At 40.5% G+C, this 21,109-nt stretch overlaps 1 protein-coding gene across 2 annotated transcripts in view; it reads left to right on the forward strand.

Moving 5' to 3' along the window:
* Positions 1–21,109, forward strand: part of nav3 (neuron navigator 3) — a 121,926-nt gene that overhangs the window by 39,537 nt on the left and 61,280 nt on the right. For both annotated transcript variants that reach the window (XM_079455013.1, XM_079455014.1), the window contains exons 4-6: positions 9,858–9,930; positions 14,646–14,829; positions 20,906–20,974. In XM_079455013.1, the coding sequence (XP_079311139.1) occupies positions 9,858–9,930; positions 14,646–14,829; positions 20,906–20,974 (326 nt within the window). The remainder of the gene's footprint in view (positions 1–9,857; positions 9,931–14,645; positions 14,830–20,905; positions 20,975–21,109) is intronic.

A 21,109-nucleotide genomic window follows, 5' to 3' on the forward strand; every position in this document is an offset into this window, starting at 1 on the left:
TTGTTACAGCGTTGCAGTTAATATTAAGCTGTTACGCTTTTATCACATCTACTCTCATTACACAGGAAGTAGGCAATCTGCCAGTGAGCAATACTTGGCTATAACCGTAATCGAGAAGTTCCACATCGATTAGGACTAGATATACATTCGTAGTGCTTTGGCGGAGAAACAATCAAACTTTACAACTTTTGCATCCTCTCCATGACCAATAGCACCTGTTAAAAGCTGATGTTGATTTGTTCAGGAGGCTTTCCCAAAATATGAGGATGCTTGTTGAATTACTTGCGTAATAAACTCTCTCTCATTGATCTGATTGGTCTCTTGGGACCTAATTCAATTGGCATGTAGAGAAGCAGATATATTGCCTGTCTGTTTATTTGCTGACCCTGGACACGTTTGTCATATGGACTGGAAGTGTTTCGGAATTTAAGAAGGTAGTTTCCAGTTTTCACATAGGGAATTGCAATGATTCCAAAGGCATGCATTCAGATTGTTCTGGAATTCCGAGCTAAATGAGCCTTTGCTGCTATTTAAGGGTATATGTAAGAATGTAAGTTCCCCATATCCTATACACAGGATAATAAATTCATGCATATCCAACATTTTAACACCTCCCAAAGGGTTGTACACAGATTTTTTCACACAGATTTTTAAAGATCAATGAATATCGGAGGCAGCGTATTGGAAAATTGTTCGGTTTAATATGCAGCTCATATTCGCGTTTGTTTTGTACATTAAGATGTCACTAGAGTCCCTTGTTGTAACAAAGATCCATAAAAGGAAGGAGGCGGTAACCGGCGAATGTAAAACAAGCTTTTAATTAAATAATCAAACAATAAAACGAACATAAAATGCCACACTAACATAATAAAGCACAACATAATGTCCATGCCTGGTCCTCTCTCGTTATACACTCCTGCCGCTTGTTCTTTTATGCTCCCGAAGCTCCTCCATGAGAGATGCGAGACAGGTGGGACGCTCATTATGACTCACGTGCCCGACCTCGCGCCTTTCCCTCACGGCTCTCGTCCGGCCCTCCTCGTCACACTCGTCTTCTTAGCCAGTGTTTTGCGGTCAATGGTTGCCTCATCAAATCCCTGTTCACACATCTTTCCACTCTCATCAGCCATTGTTGGGACAAATTCGGTGTGACAGCGTTGTCTCGCCTCTTAAACGGCAAACCACAGGAACTGAGCTTGCAGAAAGCCCATTTGAATGCAACCAGGCGCCCTCCAGCTTTGAACAAATCCACAGAAATTCAAACAGTGTCATAATGACCCATTCAGACGAATCTACAGTGACGTTATGCTAATCTATATAATTAAAAATGTCATAAATAAAACATATTGCACTACAAAATGCTACAGACGTTGCCGGCACCCGATTGGACTATAATTTCCAGAATATACCATCTAACCCCAGGGATTGAAAACCTTGTTTTATAGTTAAAAGAATCGTTTTTAATCCAAAAAGAAAATGATTGAATCTTTATCACGTTGTTAAGGACTTGTTTTCAAGCATTGACACAAAAGGTGGTTTCCTTGAAACATATCTATCTCTAAAAAGCTCTAAAAGAAACTCAGGCAGTGTGAGGTTGGGAAAAAACCTTCAAAACGTTCACTTTTTCGAATGAGTTATTCCTTTTGAACTTCATAAAAGAAGCCAGAGAGCAGGCAGAGATGCTTTCCATCTGTCTATATACATATACTGTGTCTCCTGCAGGTTTGTGGCCATCAGGAGAGGTAGACACCTTGGCTATCTCTCAGGGTCATGTGGGAGGGCCAATGAAGTTAAATGTGTGTAAGGGCTTATAAAGTGGATTCATCATCTGGGTTCCATCTGTTAGCTGTGCACAGACTGACAGCAGAGGGATATGCTCCACGCCGGTCCCTCTGATGGCACCCCACGTTCACCTCATCCGATTAATACACCATCCGTCCAGCTGTTCATTAGGGAGCGCTTTCTGCCCTGATGGACTTTGGGATGTGATTGAGTTTGTTTAGTTGGTTTGCATTCCGAAGAATCATTGTGTCACTCATGGAGATTTCTAAAGTACATCGTGGGGTGTTTAGCTGTTAAATTATATTAGAAAGAGACTTTTGTTTTGATAAATTGTTAGTGGTCATATAGTCCTTTAGTGGACACTTACCTAACGTAAAACTGGTCGATGCATATTAAGACTTTCCCTACTTCTATTTGCATTTGCTTTTTCGGATGAGAAGTTTGCTATTGATTGAGTGCACCTTGTGACATCATGCAACATTTCTCACCTTGTCCGCTTGCACATGTTTAACTTCGCAGTGACATTTGACATTGTCATTGGATTTGTAACGTTTCGCTTGACATTAGTGTTGACCTTACACCCAGCTTGTGGACATATCAGACATGCTTCTGATTGGTTCCTGTCAGATATGTTTACTCTCACTGGACTGCGATTGTGCCTTGACTTCTTTGGGAGGATTCATTTTGGATTGATGGATCTTCAACATCGTTTTTGGCAGGGAATCATTTGGGTAATTGTCTAGGTTTCCAAGCCCTCGGAAATTACCTTGAGGTCGGTGGGTTCCGACGTCTTTCCTGTTCGCTGTCATGGTTGACGTGCTTTGAAAATCTAATTTCCGTGTCCTGTTGTAATCACGTCTTCCAGGACATTTCTGTAGTTAGACGAGTGAAGAAAATGTTCGTTCATTATATCGTGGGCAAACATATTTGACAGACATTTTAATGGAGCGCCAAATATCCGCTCTCCCAGAGTGAAAATCAAAGAGTCTAAACCTCTGATTACATCTCATCTGAAGGCTTTTCAATGGTGCATTCAAATTCTGCTCAGCAATAATAAGTAGCTTAATACCACACAGTGAAAACTATGAGAGTAAGCCTGTGAAATCCCACAGCAACTCTGTTACTATTGAGGAAAACAGGCGAAAATCTGCATGGATGAAACCATAAAATAGACGTTGAGGGGAATATGCACAGCAGAAACCCTATTTCAGATGGAAATAGGAAAGAGCCTGATGTGTAATATGGAAAAAGAAGAAATCTGTCACAAGCCTCATTTATGAGACTGACTTAAGTTATAAATACAGTACTGCCTTTACAGTGGGTTTCATCATTGAGTGCCTTTAGTTTGATCTAGTAGTTTCTTTTGTTCAAAGATGTTAGAAAATAAATGTGTATATGAAATTTGAATTCACAAATTTATGTCATTTGTACATAGAATTATCTTGTGATTCATGCCTGTGTCTTCAATAACATATTTGTTGTGCAGCATACTGTCGTGATTCTGCCTGCTCTTGTCTTGATTTTCTGGTCTAGGGGCAGAATCATGACAGACCCACGTGTTTTATGTGGAGAGAAACATATTATTGTCAATCAGGACATAATATGCGTTCTCTCCTGTCTCGTCATTTGGCCCCGCCCCTCTCGTTCCTAGTATAGCTTTCCTCCTGTGTCGCATTACCCACTCCTGCCCATCGTTATCTCCTTTGTTAGTCTCCCTATATAATACCCTCTTGTCCATTGTCTTGGGCTGGTTGATTGTACCTGTATACTTGTAATCCCTGTACATGGTCCCTGCTAGTGTGTGTAGTTCAAGTTCCTGGTTTCTGTATCGTGTATGTTTAGTTCAAGTTCCTTGTTTGTATTTCTAGTAGTTTGTTTTTCTAATAGTTTGTTTTTGCCCCCCATGTGGGAAGTATTTGTTTTCAGTGTTGGATTTTAGTTTGTCAGTGTTTTCCCCCCATCGCGGGTGTTTGCTTTGTGTTTATTTATTAAAACCTGTTTAACCCCTTCATTCCCGTGTCTGCCTGCACTTGGGTTCTCTGTCACAGTTCATGACAGAATCAACCAGCCATTACAGAACCCAGCAGGCAAGATGGAGGCAAGGCGAGCGACCCAGGCTCATCGCCTACTCCGTCTACGCCAGGGCCATTCAGATGTGTTGGAGTTTGCGGACCGTTTTTTTGAGGTGGCAGGGGAGATGGTCCACAGTGAGCAGGAACAGATGGTCCTGTTCAATGGCGGCCTCAACCAACCTCTAGCGGGGTGGGAGATGCAGATGCTGAGACCGCTGGGCTTCACTGACCTGATCAGGTATGCCATGAATCGGCCGGAGCCCAGTGTCTCAGCTCAACCCAGTCTTTCCCCCCCGCTGGCCGCCATCCCCGAGGGTCGTACCATGCAAATCGGGGTTGTGGGCCTCTCCTCACACTCTGCAACCTCCACCTCATCCACCGCACCACCTCCTACAGTCTCCCCACCCGCAGTCAGCCTTGGTGGCAAGAGGGGTAGGCGAGAGTCCTGGGGGTCCTCGTCAGAGGCCTCCAACCCGGAGACAGCCACGCCTTTCACCTCCTTCCTACAGCCGACCACCAGACGGGTGGCTCGGCTGAAGAAGAAGAGGCAACGGAGGGCGGTCCCAAGTCCGGTGGTCCCGTCAAGTCCGGTGGTCCCGTCAAGTCCGGTGGTCCCGTCAAGTCCGGTGGTCCCGTCAAGTCCGGTGGTCCCGTCAAGTCCGGTGGTCCCGTCAAGTCCGGTGGTCCCGTCAAGTCCGGTGGTCCCGTCAAGTCCGGTGGTCCCGTCAAGTCCGGTGGTCCCGTCAAGTCCGGTGGTCCCGTCAAGTCCGGTGGTCCCAAGTCCGGTCAGTCCTGTTCCTCAGCCGGCCTTCCAGCCGGCCTCAAGTCCTGTTCCTCAGCCGGCCTTCCAGCCGGCCTCAAGCCCTGTTCCTCAGCCGGCCTTCCTGCCGGCCTCAAGCCCTGTTCCTCAGCCGGCCTTCCAGCCGGCCTCAAGCCCTGTTCCTCAGCCGGCCTTCCAGCCGGCCTCAAGCCCTGTTCCTCAGCCGGCCTTCCAGCCGGCCTCAAGCCCTGTTCCTCAGCCGGCCTTCCAGCCGGCCTCAAGCCCTGTTCCTCAGCCGGCCTTCCAGCCGGCCTCAAGCCCTGTTCCTCAGCCGGCCTTCCAGCCGGCCTCAAGCCATGTTCCTCAGCCGGGGACTCCTAGAGCCCCTGGGACTTCGCGCTCTCGAGCGCCGCCCCCCAGGGTGTCCCCTAAGTCCCCTGGGACTCCGCGCTTCCGAGCGCCAGGGACAAAAACTGTTCCCCCTTATCCCAACCCCTTTGGACTTCCCCCCATGGACTCATGTGTTCCCCCCATGAACTTTGTTGTTCCCCCTCCCCCCCCCTCCCTTGTTTGTTATTTTTAGTATGTCACCCTAACCCTTTTATCATGTATTCTTGTATGCCCCTAATTGTGTTTACCATGTTTTGTTGGATGTTGTCTGTTTCCCAGTCGGTCTTGTCTCGTTAGTCTGCTCCCTTGGTGAACGCCAGGGGGCGTTCATTAAGGGGGGGGGTTCTGTCGTGATTCTGCCTGCTCTTGTCTTGATTTTCTGGTCTAGGGGCAGAATCATGACAGACCCACGTGTTTTATGTGGAGAGAAACATATTATTGTCAATCAGGACATAATATGCGTTCTCTCCTGTCTCGTCATTTGGCCCCGCCCCTCTCGTTCCTAGTATAGCTTTCCTCCTGTGTCGCATTACCCACTCCTGCCCATCGTTATCTCCTTTGTTAGTCTCCCTATATAATACCCTCTTGTCCATTGTCTTGGGCTGGTTGATTGTACCTGTATACTTGTAATCCCTGTACATGGTCCCTGCTAGTGTGTGTAGTTCAAGTTCCTGGTTTCTGTATCGTGTATGTTTAGTTCAAGTTCCTTGTTTGTATTTCTAGTAGTTTGTTTTTCTAATAGTTTGTTTTTGCCCCCCATGTGGGAAGTATTTGTTTTCAGTGTTGGATTTTAGTTTGTCAGTGTTTTCCCCCCATCGCGGGTGTTTGCTTTGTGTTTATTTATTAAAACCTGTTTAACCCCTTCATTCCCGTGTCTGCCTGCACTTGGGTTCTCTGTCACAGTTCATGACAGCATACAGTACATACTATGCTTAGTGTGAATTTTTTTTTTTGTGGAATACCCAGTTGTCTTAAAATGTAAACCATACAGTCATATTTTTTAAATGAATTTAAAATACAACAAAAAAAAAATAAGTGACCCAGGACAACAAAACCAGTCTTAAGGGTCAATTTTCGAAAATTAGATTTTTACATCATCTGAAAGCTGAATAAATAAGCTTTCCATTGATGTATGGTTTATTGGGATATGACAATATTTGGCCGAGATATATCTATTTGAAAATTTGGATCTGAGGGTGCAAAATAATCTAAATATTGAGAAAATCACCTTTCAAGTTGTCCAAATGTTCTTAGCACAGCATATCACTGTGAATTTACAAGTTATCTTCATGGAACATGATCTTTACGTAATATCCTAATGATTTTTTTGGCTATCACCACAAAGGTTTCATGCTACTAAAGACTGCAGAGAATGATAAGCTTAATGTTCTTGTGGGATGACTGCCTCTTTAATCTTGCCTTTATAAATGAAATGCAAAATTTAACAAATAAGAAAATAAGTGTGTATTATTCTGTCCTTCCATAATGTCAGTTTTACAGCTTGATTAAAATGCACTATTAGAAATCACACCAAACGCCTGCAGCTGTCTCTCTGAAAAACCATAAGTGCCAGAGAGAATGCAGATGCTGCATTTATCTGAGTGATTTTCAATAAGAGCCATATAATTGAGGTGAAAGACCATTTGTGTTTAACAGTAGTGTTGGAGCAACACTTTCCAAAGCCCGAGCTTAGCCTGCAGATATCCGATACGTTTGGAGCCGGGCCGCATGCCACTAGTTGGGCCCTTGAGCATCTGGATCCACAGAGCTGAACCAAAGGGCAAACATTTACTCTGCATTAAAGGCTTTATCTGCTAAGTGTGTTGCATGGATTAAACATGATCAGATTTATCACAATTGCGATTTGCAATAACCGTACACTTTTAACAGCTCGCAGCTCAAGAAAGAAATGCAAACTGATGTATTTCTTTTAAACGGCCCTTAAAAGTCCTTGCCTTTAAATTTCTCAATATCTTTTTGCGAAAATTTACCTCATCTAAACATTCTCCTCCCTAATTGCTTTTAATGACATATCTGGTGTGGGAAAACGTCAGTTTATGTCGGAAAAATAGATGATCTGACTTTCCCGGAGAGTTGTTAAAATCCCACATGGTTTAAGAAAACCTCCAGCTTTGCTCGGTTCGGTCTAAAGCTGCCGAGAGTTTTGCTCACCAGCGTATAGAATCACGGCTTATGGTTGTGTACATCGCTGTAGACTGAAAGACAGACTAAAAATAAACAGTGTGATCGGCTGACGAAACCGACGTTGAACGCAGATGGAATTTCCAACGGTACTTAAGGGATTAAAACCATAACACACACCCGAGCCCGGTTATCTCCTTGCCGAGCGGCATGCGTGTGTGCAAGCCCCGCTTCCTTATAAAGCATCTTCAGATTAGGATCTCCCACACCTGTCAATCAAAAGAGTTCACGGACAAATGTGCAGTCCACTGTTAAGACAAAGTTTCAAATATCATAAACGCTCCTAAAAGTGTAACACTATGTGGTTGATGGTGTAAATGGCATTTCATCGGAGTTGAGAATGTCTGATTCAATTTTGTGTCTGGACGTGTCGCCGGGTGCCCATGTGTACGGGTGCCGTACGGATGCCTGATTGACTTAATGAGACTTCAATGGAAACCAGCTCTGTCTTTGGTGGTCTTTGGTGTTCCACACGTGTTCGGCACAATGTTGCCATTAAAATAAGTTTATGAGAGGAGATAATCAAACCTTTAAAGTGCTTTAGACTCTTGTCATGTGCAGCTGTGTGTGGGATGTGTGTCATATGAAAAACGCCCTTTAAGCCCGTCGGGGCAGATGTATGGACGCTGAGAAACAAGATGCTGTCGCTATGGGTTGCATTAACAATTGCTCCTTCATTCTTATGCGATGCCTCCTGTATGTTTGTGTGCATGTGTGGGGATCTAACTGGCTCTATTCCATGACTGTGGTTAACTGAGGTCAGAGGAGACTGGATGGAGTTGTTTCTCTGTCTATAAGACTGTGTTTCACTCCTACACTAAGACGTTACCCGCGATGACCCTGAATTCTGGAGTCAACTCGAATGAAGTAGAACTGCAGCATTATTGTAAATAAAGTCATTAATGGAGACCATGATATTTTAGATATGCAGTACCCTTATATACAGTAGCTTATATACTAAGAATTCACTTACTATATACGTTTTATAATTTTACATCAATCTTTCTTGTTATACTGTACATCTGTACCGTATATGAGAGAATTTTATAAGCAACAGATAAGGTTGCACATTCAGCACTCAGTTGTCACCTTATCATTCATGAAGGCTTGGTTATCTTTAAATGATGTTGCCAGAACAACTATATGATCAGAGATTTTTATTATTTGCATTAAGTGAATTTGTTTGTTTGATTATGGATCTATCCAGCATGCTTAAATTTAACGTTATAAACAAATCTATGCACAAATAAAAAGAAGAAAAGTAAATGAAGAGAAGTCAACTATAAATCTGACATGTCCAATATTTAAAACATTAAAATATGGATATTTACATACAAATAACATTAAAATAATGGGATAATTTCAAATTAAACATTGAACTAAATTCTAAACAATGGCACTGGGGAATAAAAAACAATAAATGAATACATTTATATTTTTTTACCTGGGAAAAAGATTCTGTAAGTACTTACTTAAAATCACAAACATATATTGTCTGTAAAAAACACACACAAAAAATGATTTCATTGTTGTTGTTGCGTTTCTAAATTGGCCCTTTCTCCAACAATTCTTAAATTGCTATAATGTGAAATGCTTTGAAAGTCTTGTACTGTAGTTATTATTATCAATTGTGTATTCTCATTAGAGTTCACAAAATGTACCGTATTACCAATAAATAACTGTAACACATATTTAAACCATCATACATTTCCACTTTATAAAACGTAATATTTCTATAAAATATATTACTGACTAAATAAATACTTTTAAACAGTTTCTTGTAATTCTCCAAAATGGCGTGAAATCATCCACTTGGGGATGTTTACAGTCGCTCACAGAAAAATGAGTGATGTAGCCTTGTGGGACTGTGTAATATAGACAGTATTAATCTAATTGTACCCATGGGCAATTCTTCAGGGACTCATGACTGAGCTGAGTCAACTGTCTTCCACAGGCCCAACACACAGCACAATGAGCTACACATAATACTGCCCTCTTCGCATATTATTATGCGGTCTGGCCCACTGACCAACCCCTGACCCTGCTGTAAGAATTCCCCAACAATCTGCCCTATGCTAATATAAAAATGTGAGCCATTCATATCACATGGGCAAAGCCCCCTTTGTGAACCACTTGCGTGCGTTTGTCAGTGGAGGCGCCGGGGTTGTTTCTGCACTTTTAGGCAGCCGAGTGTTATATTATTACAGCCCTCAATTGGCCCACAACCCTGTGCCTCACGCATGCTTTCAGCGTCTGTCAGCACGTGTGTGTAGGTGTGACAAACTGCCGTCGTAATGTCACACTCCGGGTCCGGCACACAAAGGTTATGCAGGGGTTGTGACACTGTCTGACTGCCGGTGACAAAAGGGCCTTTGTGGGCACTAAGCCGTGGACTCGTCCCTACAAAACGTTGGCATGCCCACATCAGGCGCGCAGACGGCAGTTGAGCCGCCCTACACGTCAATACAATATCACTGAAAGCGACCTTATGGGATGTAACCACCAGACTCGTCAAAAGGCTTTGTTGAATTCTGAATACTGGCAGGAATGCATGTGAGGTTCAATCATCCTCCGTGTCATGACCATGTGCTGGTGAGTTATACTCTGTATAGCTGTATACAGTAGCTGATCTCTTTGTTTTTGTATTTCAGATTGAGAATGTGGAGGCTTGTCTGAATTTCTTAGGGGCCAAAGGAGTCAGTGTCCAAGGGCTATCCGCTGAAGGTAAGATCCGTCTATCTACTATTTCTTGAAACCCAAACATACTTTACAGCTATAAGGAAACAGTTGTGCTACAGTTTTTGTATTACAGTATTACAGACAACATTCACTATTATTATTGCCCGTGCTTTTTTAATGCCACTAAGCCAGTTTTTTTAATTTTAGCATTTAACTCATCCTTGCACTTTTTGTACCTGGTTGATGATGAAACAAGTGAAAACATTAATTTAACTTTGAATTCTAAAACCAGAATTGTAGCTATGGAGAAAACAAGTTGACTGAAAGTTTGTGGGGGACTTTTGGCTATTGTGTGTACAGTAGATAACCAGTCAGAAACATTCATATCCTAGCAAACAAATGTATTATTATTATTATTGTTGTTTTTTTGCTTTTATTTGCTTTGTTTTGATTTGTTTCGATTTGTATATATATTTTTATTTCAGTTCGGTTTTGTTTTGTTTTGTAAATAGCGCCTTTGTACACTTTTGTTTTCTATTTGTTTGAACGACCCAAAATATCAACTTCAATCTCAGCCAACGATGTGAGACTACCTTGTTTGGCTAAAGATAAAAGATGGGGGGGTTGAAGTGGTGAAACCTGTTTGTAAACAGTCATTATTTTGGGCATCCCGCTTGTTGTGTAATGGTGCAGAAATTACGCACTTCACCCTTAAGTATTGCAGGCAGAAGTTTCTCAGAACTGCTGCATTGACAAACCACAAAGGTCCTTGACTTCACTTTTGGCATAAATAAGAGCTCAAGTGCATTAAGTGTGTTGAATGATACCATAACCAAAAGCAGCTCCCACAGCCAGCAGCTTGGATACTGTATTCACTGTCCTGCTAAATGCAGCTTTGATTGCACAGTGCTGCTATTTCAAAGAGACCATAAATAAAACGAGTATTGGGTTTCCCAGCTTGTTTCTCAGAGCTTTCGTCGCCTACTCTTCCCCCTTTTTAAGGTGTGTGTGTGCTAAGAATCTTTCCTTAAGCTGTGAGTAGTAGCCTTAATTGAATTAGTTGTGGGTTTCTGAGCTTTTTGGGTTTGACGCTTAGCATACGCTTGTGTTTAGTATTTTATGAGGCATGGCGACTCTGGGCCTTAATAGAAAAACGTTTGTGAGTGTTTGATGTGCTGGATTTCTCCAAGAAAAATGAATGCAATAATCTCTAAGATTTACATTGTTACGGGAAATCAACCCACTGATAATATGTCAAATATACTGATTCAGACGGAGATGTGAATCCTTTTGATTCCCTGTCAATGTTGAATTTATTGACTTTGTCTTGTTTAAAAGAACCCAAAGCAAAGAATGAGCACAGCAACAATAGGTCTCACTATTATCTCGGTTATTCTCCTTGACAGCGCTACAACTGAGTAGAAAGGAAATAGAGGCTCAATTTGCTCAGATATGTTTAAACACCAAGTATGCAATCAAAATGCAAAGATCCATTATAAGCTCAAACATATCAAGTTCTTTGAGCAATGCTATCCACGTGCATTTTATAACCCTATACTTTTTGTAAGTTGCCTTCAAAGGACCTTTTGATAGAAACATCTGAGACTCTTATCCTCTTAAGAAAGTGTTTCTTGGTTGCCAGTTTAGGACTCTTAACAGGACTTTCTTGTTAAAACAACCCCCAAATGCAAACTGCACAGTAGTTGCGAACCAACAATGTTTTTAACACCACTTCACCTCCTGACTCTTGCCAAACGTAGCTGTAATTCTCCAGATAAGTCTCAATATCCTTTTTCCTGCTGTGGTGGCCGTGATATTGTGCTCTGGGTGTGCAGGGTATCACAAACCCAGCACGATGTCAGTTTGGAGTGCTTCTAAGTAGAAGGCGCACTGTGACCTCTAAGCACCTTTAGCTTTGATCTCGGTGGCTGTGAAGATCTTGTGAAAAGGTCCAGTTTATTACAGAGCAGGTCATCTTTTAAAGTCTTTACTTAGGGTCTTGACTGTTGACCTGACTGTGAAACCCATCATGAAAACTAACAAAAACTTTAATGGAGATACTCACGCACTTGATGTCCATGCTAGCTGGGCGTAACTGAGTAGCCACTGTGAGCTGTTGAACCTATTCGCTCAAATAAAACTCCACACAGGTCATAAAGAGATGAATGACCTTTATGAAGTTATTAGGATGTAGAATTGAGAGAAAGTCATTAATATGTTAAGCCCAAGATCTTCATTTTAGTATAAAAACTGAATGATGACTTTTCACTTCTTAACAACATTGTTAAAGTTCACCCCAAAATAAAGCTCTATCATTAAAATGTATTTATCTCATTTGTATCCAAACCTTATTTTAATTCTTCTGTAAAACATAAAGGTGATGTTTTGAAGAATGGCCATGCTACATTTGTTTGTGCTTTATTATAAAAACTAAATAGGATATTCAGATTATTGACCCCCCAAATGACAAAAAATACTCAAATGTAGTCACTACTTGTTTGCTATATATTTCTCTGGAGCCGTACACCAGTTTGGTCTTATAAAATTACAAAAATATTTGAAAAAATATCTAAATCTAAAATTTTGGGGTGAACTGTTCCTTTAAGAGAGTAAATGTGCAGGCCCAATTCTACAACAAGCAATAAATATTTGCATAGCATGTTATTGTGGTCAGAGAATGAGAGACACTGGACGAAGAAGGAAGTTCTCAAGGTCACATCACTATAAATAGATTCAGATAATGTATTCACACCTCCTTTTGGTCACTTCCCATAATGAACCCCTCTCAACAGACACGTCTTTGACCTTTTTTGGTGTGTGAGGTATCTGAAAAGACAGCGAGGCCCAATGATTACAGATTTAACTTCTGTATGAAAATAATCTCTAAATTTAACACCAACTTTTACTTCCACATGGCCAAGTTTTACTTCCATGTCATCAGGTGGCAAATCAAATTTATTTGTGAAAAGTTTTGCTAGGTTCATATAGAAGGGAATGCATTGTATCAAAAACATCATGGTAGTCATTTGAATGACTCTTAAATAAGTCTTCTTTAAACAAAATATACATAACTTGATTTTGAAGGTAAATGTGACCAGAACATTTTCATCTTGACGCAGAGTTGTACAATAGTTAGCATCTTGGTTTTCCTACCAGCAACTTAAAGGGATAGTTTACCCAAAAATAAAAATCTGTCACCATTTACGCACCCCCAATTTCTTCTTAAACTTTATAATATTTTTTGTTCTGTTAAACACAAATGGAGATATTTTGAAGAATATGGGGAACTAAGGAGTTCTGGGGCACCATTGGCTACCATAGCAGTTTTTCCCTACTACTATAAAAGTCAACAGTGCCCCAGAACTGTTTGCATTTAAACATTCTTCTAAATATCTTTTTTTTCTGTTCAGCAGTACAACAAAACTTTTAGGGGGTGGGTAAATGATGACCGAATTTAAATTTTTGGGTGAACTATTCCTTAAAGTCATAAACTAAATGATTAAACTTTCATTTAATTTATTAGAATTTTAGCATAGTAACTATAATAATTATAGTGCCTACAGTATTGTGACAGAACTGTAGTTATTTTTTAATTTAATAAAGAAATTTAAATGCGCTGACATTGGTGGAAATCAGTATTCTGCATTAATCGCTTAATCTGACTCAGCTCTTATGCAGATCCCTTGCTAAAACCTTTGCTAAAATACAAATGTGCTCCATATGCTTTTGCTCGTAGCAGCTGTGAAAAAGAGTAATTTCTTCCCTTAATGCAAACCGAAAGCATTTACAAATGAACCAGCCAACATAAATATCTACAAACCTTTCAAAATAAACCTTGTTCCCTATTGACCTAAAGTGCAACCACACCAAACAATCCCGTGCCAGGTTTTGTCTCCCAATCCAGAAAATGTGTATGAGAAGATACAATCCGTGCGTTTTGTTATGTAAAATTCAAATTACAGCTGTACACATTTCCAAATTGAACCTTTGGAAGATTAATAACCCCCAACAATGCTGACGGTCGGAACAAGCGCTGTCGGAAAGAAACCGCAATGTTCTCTTTAGCGCTGCGTCAGCGCCGAGTACCTCTATTCTTCAGTTGCTTTCAGCACCAACCATTAGCAATGTGTATGAATGAGGTCCATTTTACAGATGGGTTAAGGGAAGAAAGCCATGCTGGCAGGCAGACCGCAGACAATCTATGGCTCTGCCGTCATCATCGATGTTTTATATCAATGATCTTAGCTACCCCGGACTGGCTATTATTCAGCCGTGCAACTTCAATTTCAGAGAAAGTTAAAGAGCGGCCCTAACTGCAACCTATCGGCTCTCATTTGCTACATCAAATGTTACATCAAAGCCTCGCGTATTGATTCAGCATCTGAAAAAAGCCACAATTAAAAGTCAGATGTTTACAAACTTTAACGTCTAATTCAAGCCTTTTTCCGACCTTCAAGTCAGACAGACAGTCAAAATGAGATTCTCCAGACAGACGATTATCATTGTGTGCCGCTCTTCTGACACACTTTACATTACTTCCTCATTCAGAGAACAGAACAAGCATCTGTTTGCCCCATATTCACAACCTATGAGTATAAACACAACTTGCACTTCCCTACAATAAGAAGCATGACACACATGTGACGCAGTGTCGATGATCAGATGTGGCAAAACATCAACAGCAGTGCGTCCATGTCGTTCGACTAAACCGTTTTAAGGGATTACTGTATCGTGCCTGATCAGTTGTTTTTCATCCTCAGAGGTGTGCAATGGTAATCTGAAGAGCATTCTGGGTCTGTTCTTCATCCTGTCCCGCTACAAGCAGCAGCAGCAGCACCAACAGCAGTATCTGCAGTCATTAGTGGAGCTTCAGCAGCACGTCACTCATCAGAGCACCGGGGCGGCGCCAGCGAGCCAGCATAAAACACAAGACATGCAGTCCAGGTACGGCAGTTCTGTTGACACAGAAATGTATTGAATAGTTTTGTTATATAAGCGAATCAAGAATGACTAAAAGACCATTTTTATGTCGCATGCTACTGTTTCCTTCAAGAAACACAAGCAATTTTCTGTGTGCATCGTTTATAAAATCATTTATATGAACAATGTTGCGTTCAGGTCAGTCAGTCTGACAATTTAAGCAGTAGTTTTACAGACTTCATTTAAGTCGATATATATTAGACTCTAGTCAATGTATGGCATTTGTCATTTGTGACCCAAAATCTTAAAGAGATACTAAAATGAAAGTTCTGTCTCACCCTGAGATTGTTCCAAGCCTTTCTACATTTATTTGTTCTGCCAAACACAAAGTAAGATATTTGGAAGAATGTCAGTAACCAAACAGATCTCATTTCCCATTGACTCCCATAGTATTTATGTGCTATGGCAGTAAATAAGGGATGAGATCTGTATGGTTATAGACATTTTTACAAATAGGGTGATTAAATGATGACAGAATTTTTGGTGAACCAACCCTTTAAGCATCACGAGAACATTTGTAGCAATAGCCAAAAAAGACATTATGCAAGATTGTGAGTCAAAGTTATCGATTTTTCTTCCATGGCAAAAAACATTTTGTTTCGTTTCGTTTCATTTCGCAATCATGGCATTATATGAGCTTTTGTTAATAATAAAACATTAAAGCTCTACATTAGAAGTATTTGTTTTTGTTTATATAAAATATGTGTGTGGTGTGTATTTATATGTGTATATGAATGCACGCTGCATATATATATACATATTTATACAAATATTTACACATAAATATACAGTATATTAAAAAACATTATATTAATATGTAATATAATTTTCATTATGTATAAATACTAATATAGATTTCATAAATAAACGTATGTACTGTATATGTACAGGTCACACACATGTGTATTATTTTCAAACACATTCATTTTATTGACCAATGAATTAATCTTGATGATATCACTAGTAAATATATTAATATATTCTACTGTTGTTAAATAATTTGATACAACCGAACTTAATTTGAATTGTACACAGAGTATACTGTATGTATGGGTTAAAAAGGGAAGGCCATCAGTGTGATGTAAATAGATGAGTAATCTTAGCAGCAGCTTCACAGAGATGCCACACATGAGTAGCATAACACAGTCTTTCTTGGGTTACCTGACCCAGAATGCGTTTGTGTGTGTGGGACAGGCAGAAAGAGCACGTGTGTGCGTTTTGTAATGCTGAGTTCTCGCTCGCTGTCAGCATAGGCTGTTGGGTGGATGACAGAGAGGAAAGAGCTGAGCGTGAACACAGGAGAGGAGAAGAGCAAGAGAGTGAAAGACAACAGCTGGCCCTCGGTCTGTAAAGCCGTGGGAGCTCTCTCAACTCAGATCCAGCAGCGACAGGTGGTCAGAGGGCCTTGGACTGGCAGCCTGACACTCACACACATACACAAGTTTAGCATTCCACTTACAATATATGACATCAGAAATCAGAACTGGGCCAGGGATGCTGTTGTAAATGCAATCAGTTTATTGTCTAGCTTCAGACAGTCTGGTTAAAGGAAGTGTTTCTTCAAACGTTTATGGGCTTTGGGTTACAGGTGTTAAAATGGGCCGCTGAATAGCTGTGTGTGTGCTGTGTCAACACACGGGTCCGAGCGATTCATCAACTATGCTCTCTTGCCAAGAAATGCTTGAAAAACTCCTCAGGGATTTTAAAGCACTTTCAATTCAAAAAGCATTTTTCGCTGCCAGAATCGTCTTGCATAGTGGGTCAATAAACACATTATGTTTAATCCCTTCGCTATGATTTTGCATACATTACATGCATACAATGATGCTTAAAATGGTCTTCCGTAAAATGTGCTAACCAGGTGTAATGCGACAAATTGCCAGAAACATGCTTGGAGCAAAAATGTGACATTAGCACAGCACAGCAAATCAGATCATATTTGATGTTTAATATATATCCACGGGGGGGAATTTTATTTCACTCCCGTTGGACAGGCCAGCACAATGGCATATAAAGTTAATAGAAACCAAGCAAATGGATTGTGATTAAATCTTTCTACTGATTCGGACAAACACGTGATTGATATTAAATTATCATCCTTACAATATTATATGAGCCCAAAATGAAAGAGCCGTTTAACAACTGATCTATATAAATTGTGCCTAGAACGCTAAACCAAACGGCTGGAGGTGAAGCCACCTGAAGAGATTGCGCCGCCATCTTGGTATGCCCAACTGACAGAGAGCGCCATTGACTTACAGTTTTTTTGTTCAATGTTTATGTTTATTTTGGGAAGAATATCGCCGTATAGAAATCAATTTATTGTATTGCACACTGTTGTCATGACACACGTGTAAATGTTTACAAATGAAGCTTCATGACAGAACATATACAGCCTGTATTTATTTCTATTTAGATTTCAGAATAAGCATGTTTGTCATATGTTGAGGTGTCTTGTTAGTCTGCTGATCTGATATTTACGCTACTGTAATGAAAATGAACACACTCACTCTATATGCAATAAGAAGACCATTTACATGCTTTATTAATTGATTATATTAATTTAATAGAGCGTTTGGCATACAAACATGGCGGCGCGGTAGCTTTAGTGTAATGACGTCATGAGCAATGCAGTCATTTATATAGATCATTTCATTTAACCCCTAACGCTACGATACCCAGTCAGCTGGGCAGTCTTATACACTTCTAAATACCAAAGTAAAACACTGTCTAAGATTCCTGGGAATGATGGGTGTGCTTTTAATAACACACACACATGCCGGTTTTACCCATAGGCACTGCTCCCATTTACAGTTTTAGAGATCCAGGCTTTCTATAGCAAACACCTGCTGGAGTGACTGCCAGGCCTTAGAGAGAGCGAGAGAGGAAGAGAGAGACAGAGAGGAATGGCAGGACACTACGGTGCCTTTTGGTCTGGGGAAGATATGGGGGGTGAAGTTGTCATCCCTCCCTCTTAGCGCACCATGTCCCGAGTTGAACGGTTTGACAAAGTGGTCTCATGCTCACGACCGCCTGCCCCTAGCTCACAGGACAGGAAGAGCACACTGTCCTATGGGAAAAAGCCTGCTAGCAATAGGTACAGTAACTGTGTGCGTGTGTGTGTGTGTTTGTGTGTGTGCGTACTGACCGTTGCACACACTGTCTGCTGTCAGTTACACAGGAGGGTTTGACTGAGGATTTTGACTGTCGTTTTCTTTGCTGTGTAGTTTATTTGTAGTTAAGCTAGCGCAGATTTTCAGTTTTAGATGTTTGTGTATTGGATTATCATTCTTAGTTGACAGTGTGAAGTGTTATAGATGTTCAGTTCCTTTTTTGGAAGTTATCCGTTCCGCTTTGAAAATGAAATATTTCTCTTTTGTGAGGTAAGTTTTGACTCTATATGGTTTGTTCGAACTTCTCTCATTGTGTTTTCTGCTAGGATGATGACTATGTTTTTCCGTCAAGAAACATTTGACAGATAAGAATGTTTACTGTATATAAAAATACAAAGGATTTATTTTTAGATTTCAGCTGCTTTGGTCATGTGTCACAGTGCGGTGATGAGCTTGTCAGAAAGAATGACGAAGAAATGTTTGTTTTCTGGGTCAGATCTCACTTGGTTGTTTCCTACTTTTTGTATCTTTCTTTTACCGGTCTTAGACACGTGTAAGCAGGTATTACTAAGTAGAAAAAAGCTTTGGTTACCAGTGCCATTGTAAAAACGTAGTGATTCCTGACATTAACTATTACCAGTTTATCACTAAAAGGTCTTAATAACAAAAAGGATTAACCAACTGTATGAATATAGGAAAATTGGTTTAGTTACTTTAAACATCATTATTTCATGAATTGCAAATCTTTCCAACCTAAACAAAATGGAAAAGAAGATGTTCAACAGTTTTGAAACATCGGAAAAAATTAACCTTCACCTTTGTTCATTCATTTGAATTCATTTTCAGCGATGATGTGTTATGATGTTCAGTAACCTTTAATATTAATATTATTTAAAGTCAAACATATTATTATGAATATTTTTTTGTGGTTATAGCACAGCTGGTATGGTTTCTCACTGTGAAGCGATGTCTAAATGTGCCTACACCATATATGGCCCGTGGCAACAGATTTATTTCTGTGGTTGTCAGATTCACCAAGTACTTCCAAACTTCCTAAAAAGTGTTTTAGTTCAAAACCATCCAGTCTTGGTTGAGTTCCTTCTTGAGCACGAAGGAGAAACAATGGGCCTCATTAATCATGTGGATGTGATCATTCTCTCATGAGAGAGAGAGAGGAGGACAGTCTTAGAGTCTCTCTGGAGCTGTCTATGGTTACAATGGTTAACCTGCTGTCTTGCTCTCGTTCTCTCAGTCTGGTGAAGTCTTTGTTGCTCTTCAGGGTTTTACTTGGAGGAGTGTGGAACTTTAAGCCAGGTCCTTGTCACGCACTCACTCCAGAAACCTGTTAAAGCGATGATGGTCTCCTCTCTGTTCTGAACATATACACTCTTTTGAAAACTGGACCTAAACTTTACAAGCTATAGCTTTATGACATCCTCTGAAGATATGATTCAAACATGTCACCATGTCTCTCTCACATGGTCAGTCACAAACTGTGTTTCTTGTGAGATGTTATTTATCATGTACAGTGAAGTCAGTTTGACCCAGTAACAGCTACATTGCACCTTCGCTAAAACAGCACAGAAAGGTTCAATCCAGTATGACGTGTTGTCATCCAGGTGCTGTTCACAAGGACGTTTCTTGTTTTTAGAGGCCTTTCACGCTTTTACTTTCTTCACGCTCCATCCATCCATAGACCTCCTCCGCGCTCTTGTTCCAGCTTGTGACCTTCCATCACAAACTCGCTAAATGAGAAAACTTGTCAAGACACATTTACCTCCATGACACGACATACACAAACATACACACACACACACACACACACACACTCAGAACGAACAAAGGTGGTGTCAGTCAGATGTCAGTTACTGGAAAGACCTCAGAGGCCTACAATGGACAACAACTGCTTGTGTGTGTTTGTGTTATTGCCTAGGGTGTTTTAATGTGTGTGTGTGTGTGTGTGTGTGTGTGTGTAAGTAGAGGTCCTGCTAGCAGCGCCTCGATCCATTATAAATTCGATTTGACATATTGTGCTCATTCATCTCAGCCTCAACCAATGGTCTTCTCTGACCTTAAATGAATTTGTTCACAAACCTTATTAGTACTTTTACCAAAACATCTATAAATTGTGGGCATGAAATTTATTGCAGTTTAAATAATGCAAATATGATTACAAGAACGTAAATCCAGCCATTGGCTTAATATTACTCTTAAATTATATTATTTCATATTTATAGCCCTAATGACTAAAAAGACTAACTAAGTTAAAAAAACATATTTTTGATTTACTCTTCCTATACAGAAATGGGCAACACTTTACTGGAATTTCATATAATGAGAAGAAAGAGTTTTTTATACAGAGCACTTTAGAAATGTATATATAATGTGTAAAACGAAACCCTTAAATATGGGAGACCAACACAATTCTATAGCGGTTCTAATTATTTTATTATGTAGCTTATTTGTATTCATTCATTACATTTAATACATACATTATAATCTGAGCTTTTGCGTCAGTGTGGGTTAGTTTTGAGTTTGAACATGTCACCGCTAACTTTTCATCTCTTTCTTTCTGATGGTCATTCTACAGTGAAACACCCATACTATTCAGTGTTTTTTGGTCAGGGGATTGTGTGATTTGTCCTTAAGCCTGTGCAGTTACTAGAACATCAGGACAGTTGATAGAATAGCACTTAACTGAGCTGTGAGTGACCTATCATGTTGACCACACACACAGAGGCTATGTTGTTTGTGTTTGCACGTGTGTGCCCGACCCTGCCAACGCTGGTTCCTCGCTGATTCCCTTATTGCATTAGAGAGAAAGATGCCACAGTTTGAAAGAATTCAATCCAGTCATTAACCTCGTTCCTTTCTCTCCCTCCCTCTCCCCCTTGTTCTCTCTCAATTTCTGCTATGCCTCTTTACAGTCTCACCGCACGATACACAAGTCCACCAGGTCACAGTGGAATAGCAGCTCCTCAGAAGAAAAACACAAGGTAGAGTCTTCTACTGTATCTGCTTGCTCTCGTTCTCTTCTGACGCTTGAACTGTCTGCAGACCTCCAAGAAAGCTGGTCTACTGGTGTTTAGTGCTGTTGAGACGGACATGGGCGGCACATCATTTATGCTTAT

This window comes from Barbatula barbatula (genome assembly GCF_947034865.1).
Source record: "Barbatula barbatula genome assembly, chromosome: 4".
In the NCBI taxonomy this organism is placed as follows: Eukaryota; Metazoa; Chordata; class Actinopteri; order Cypriniformes; family Nemacheilidae; genus Barbatula; species Barbatula barbatula.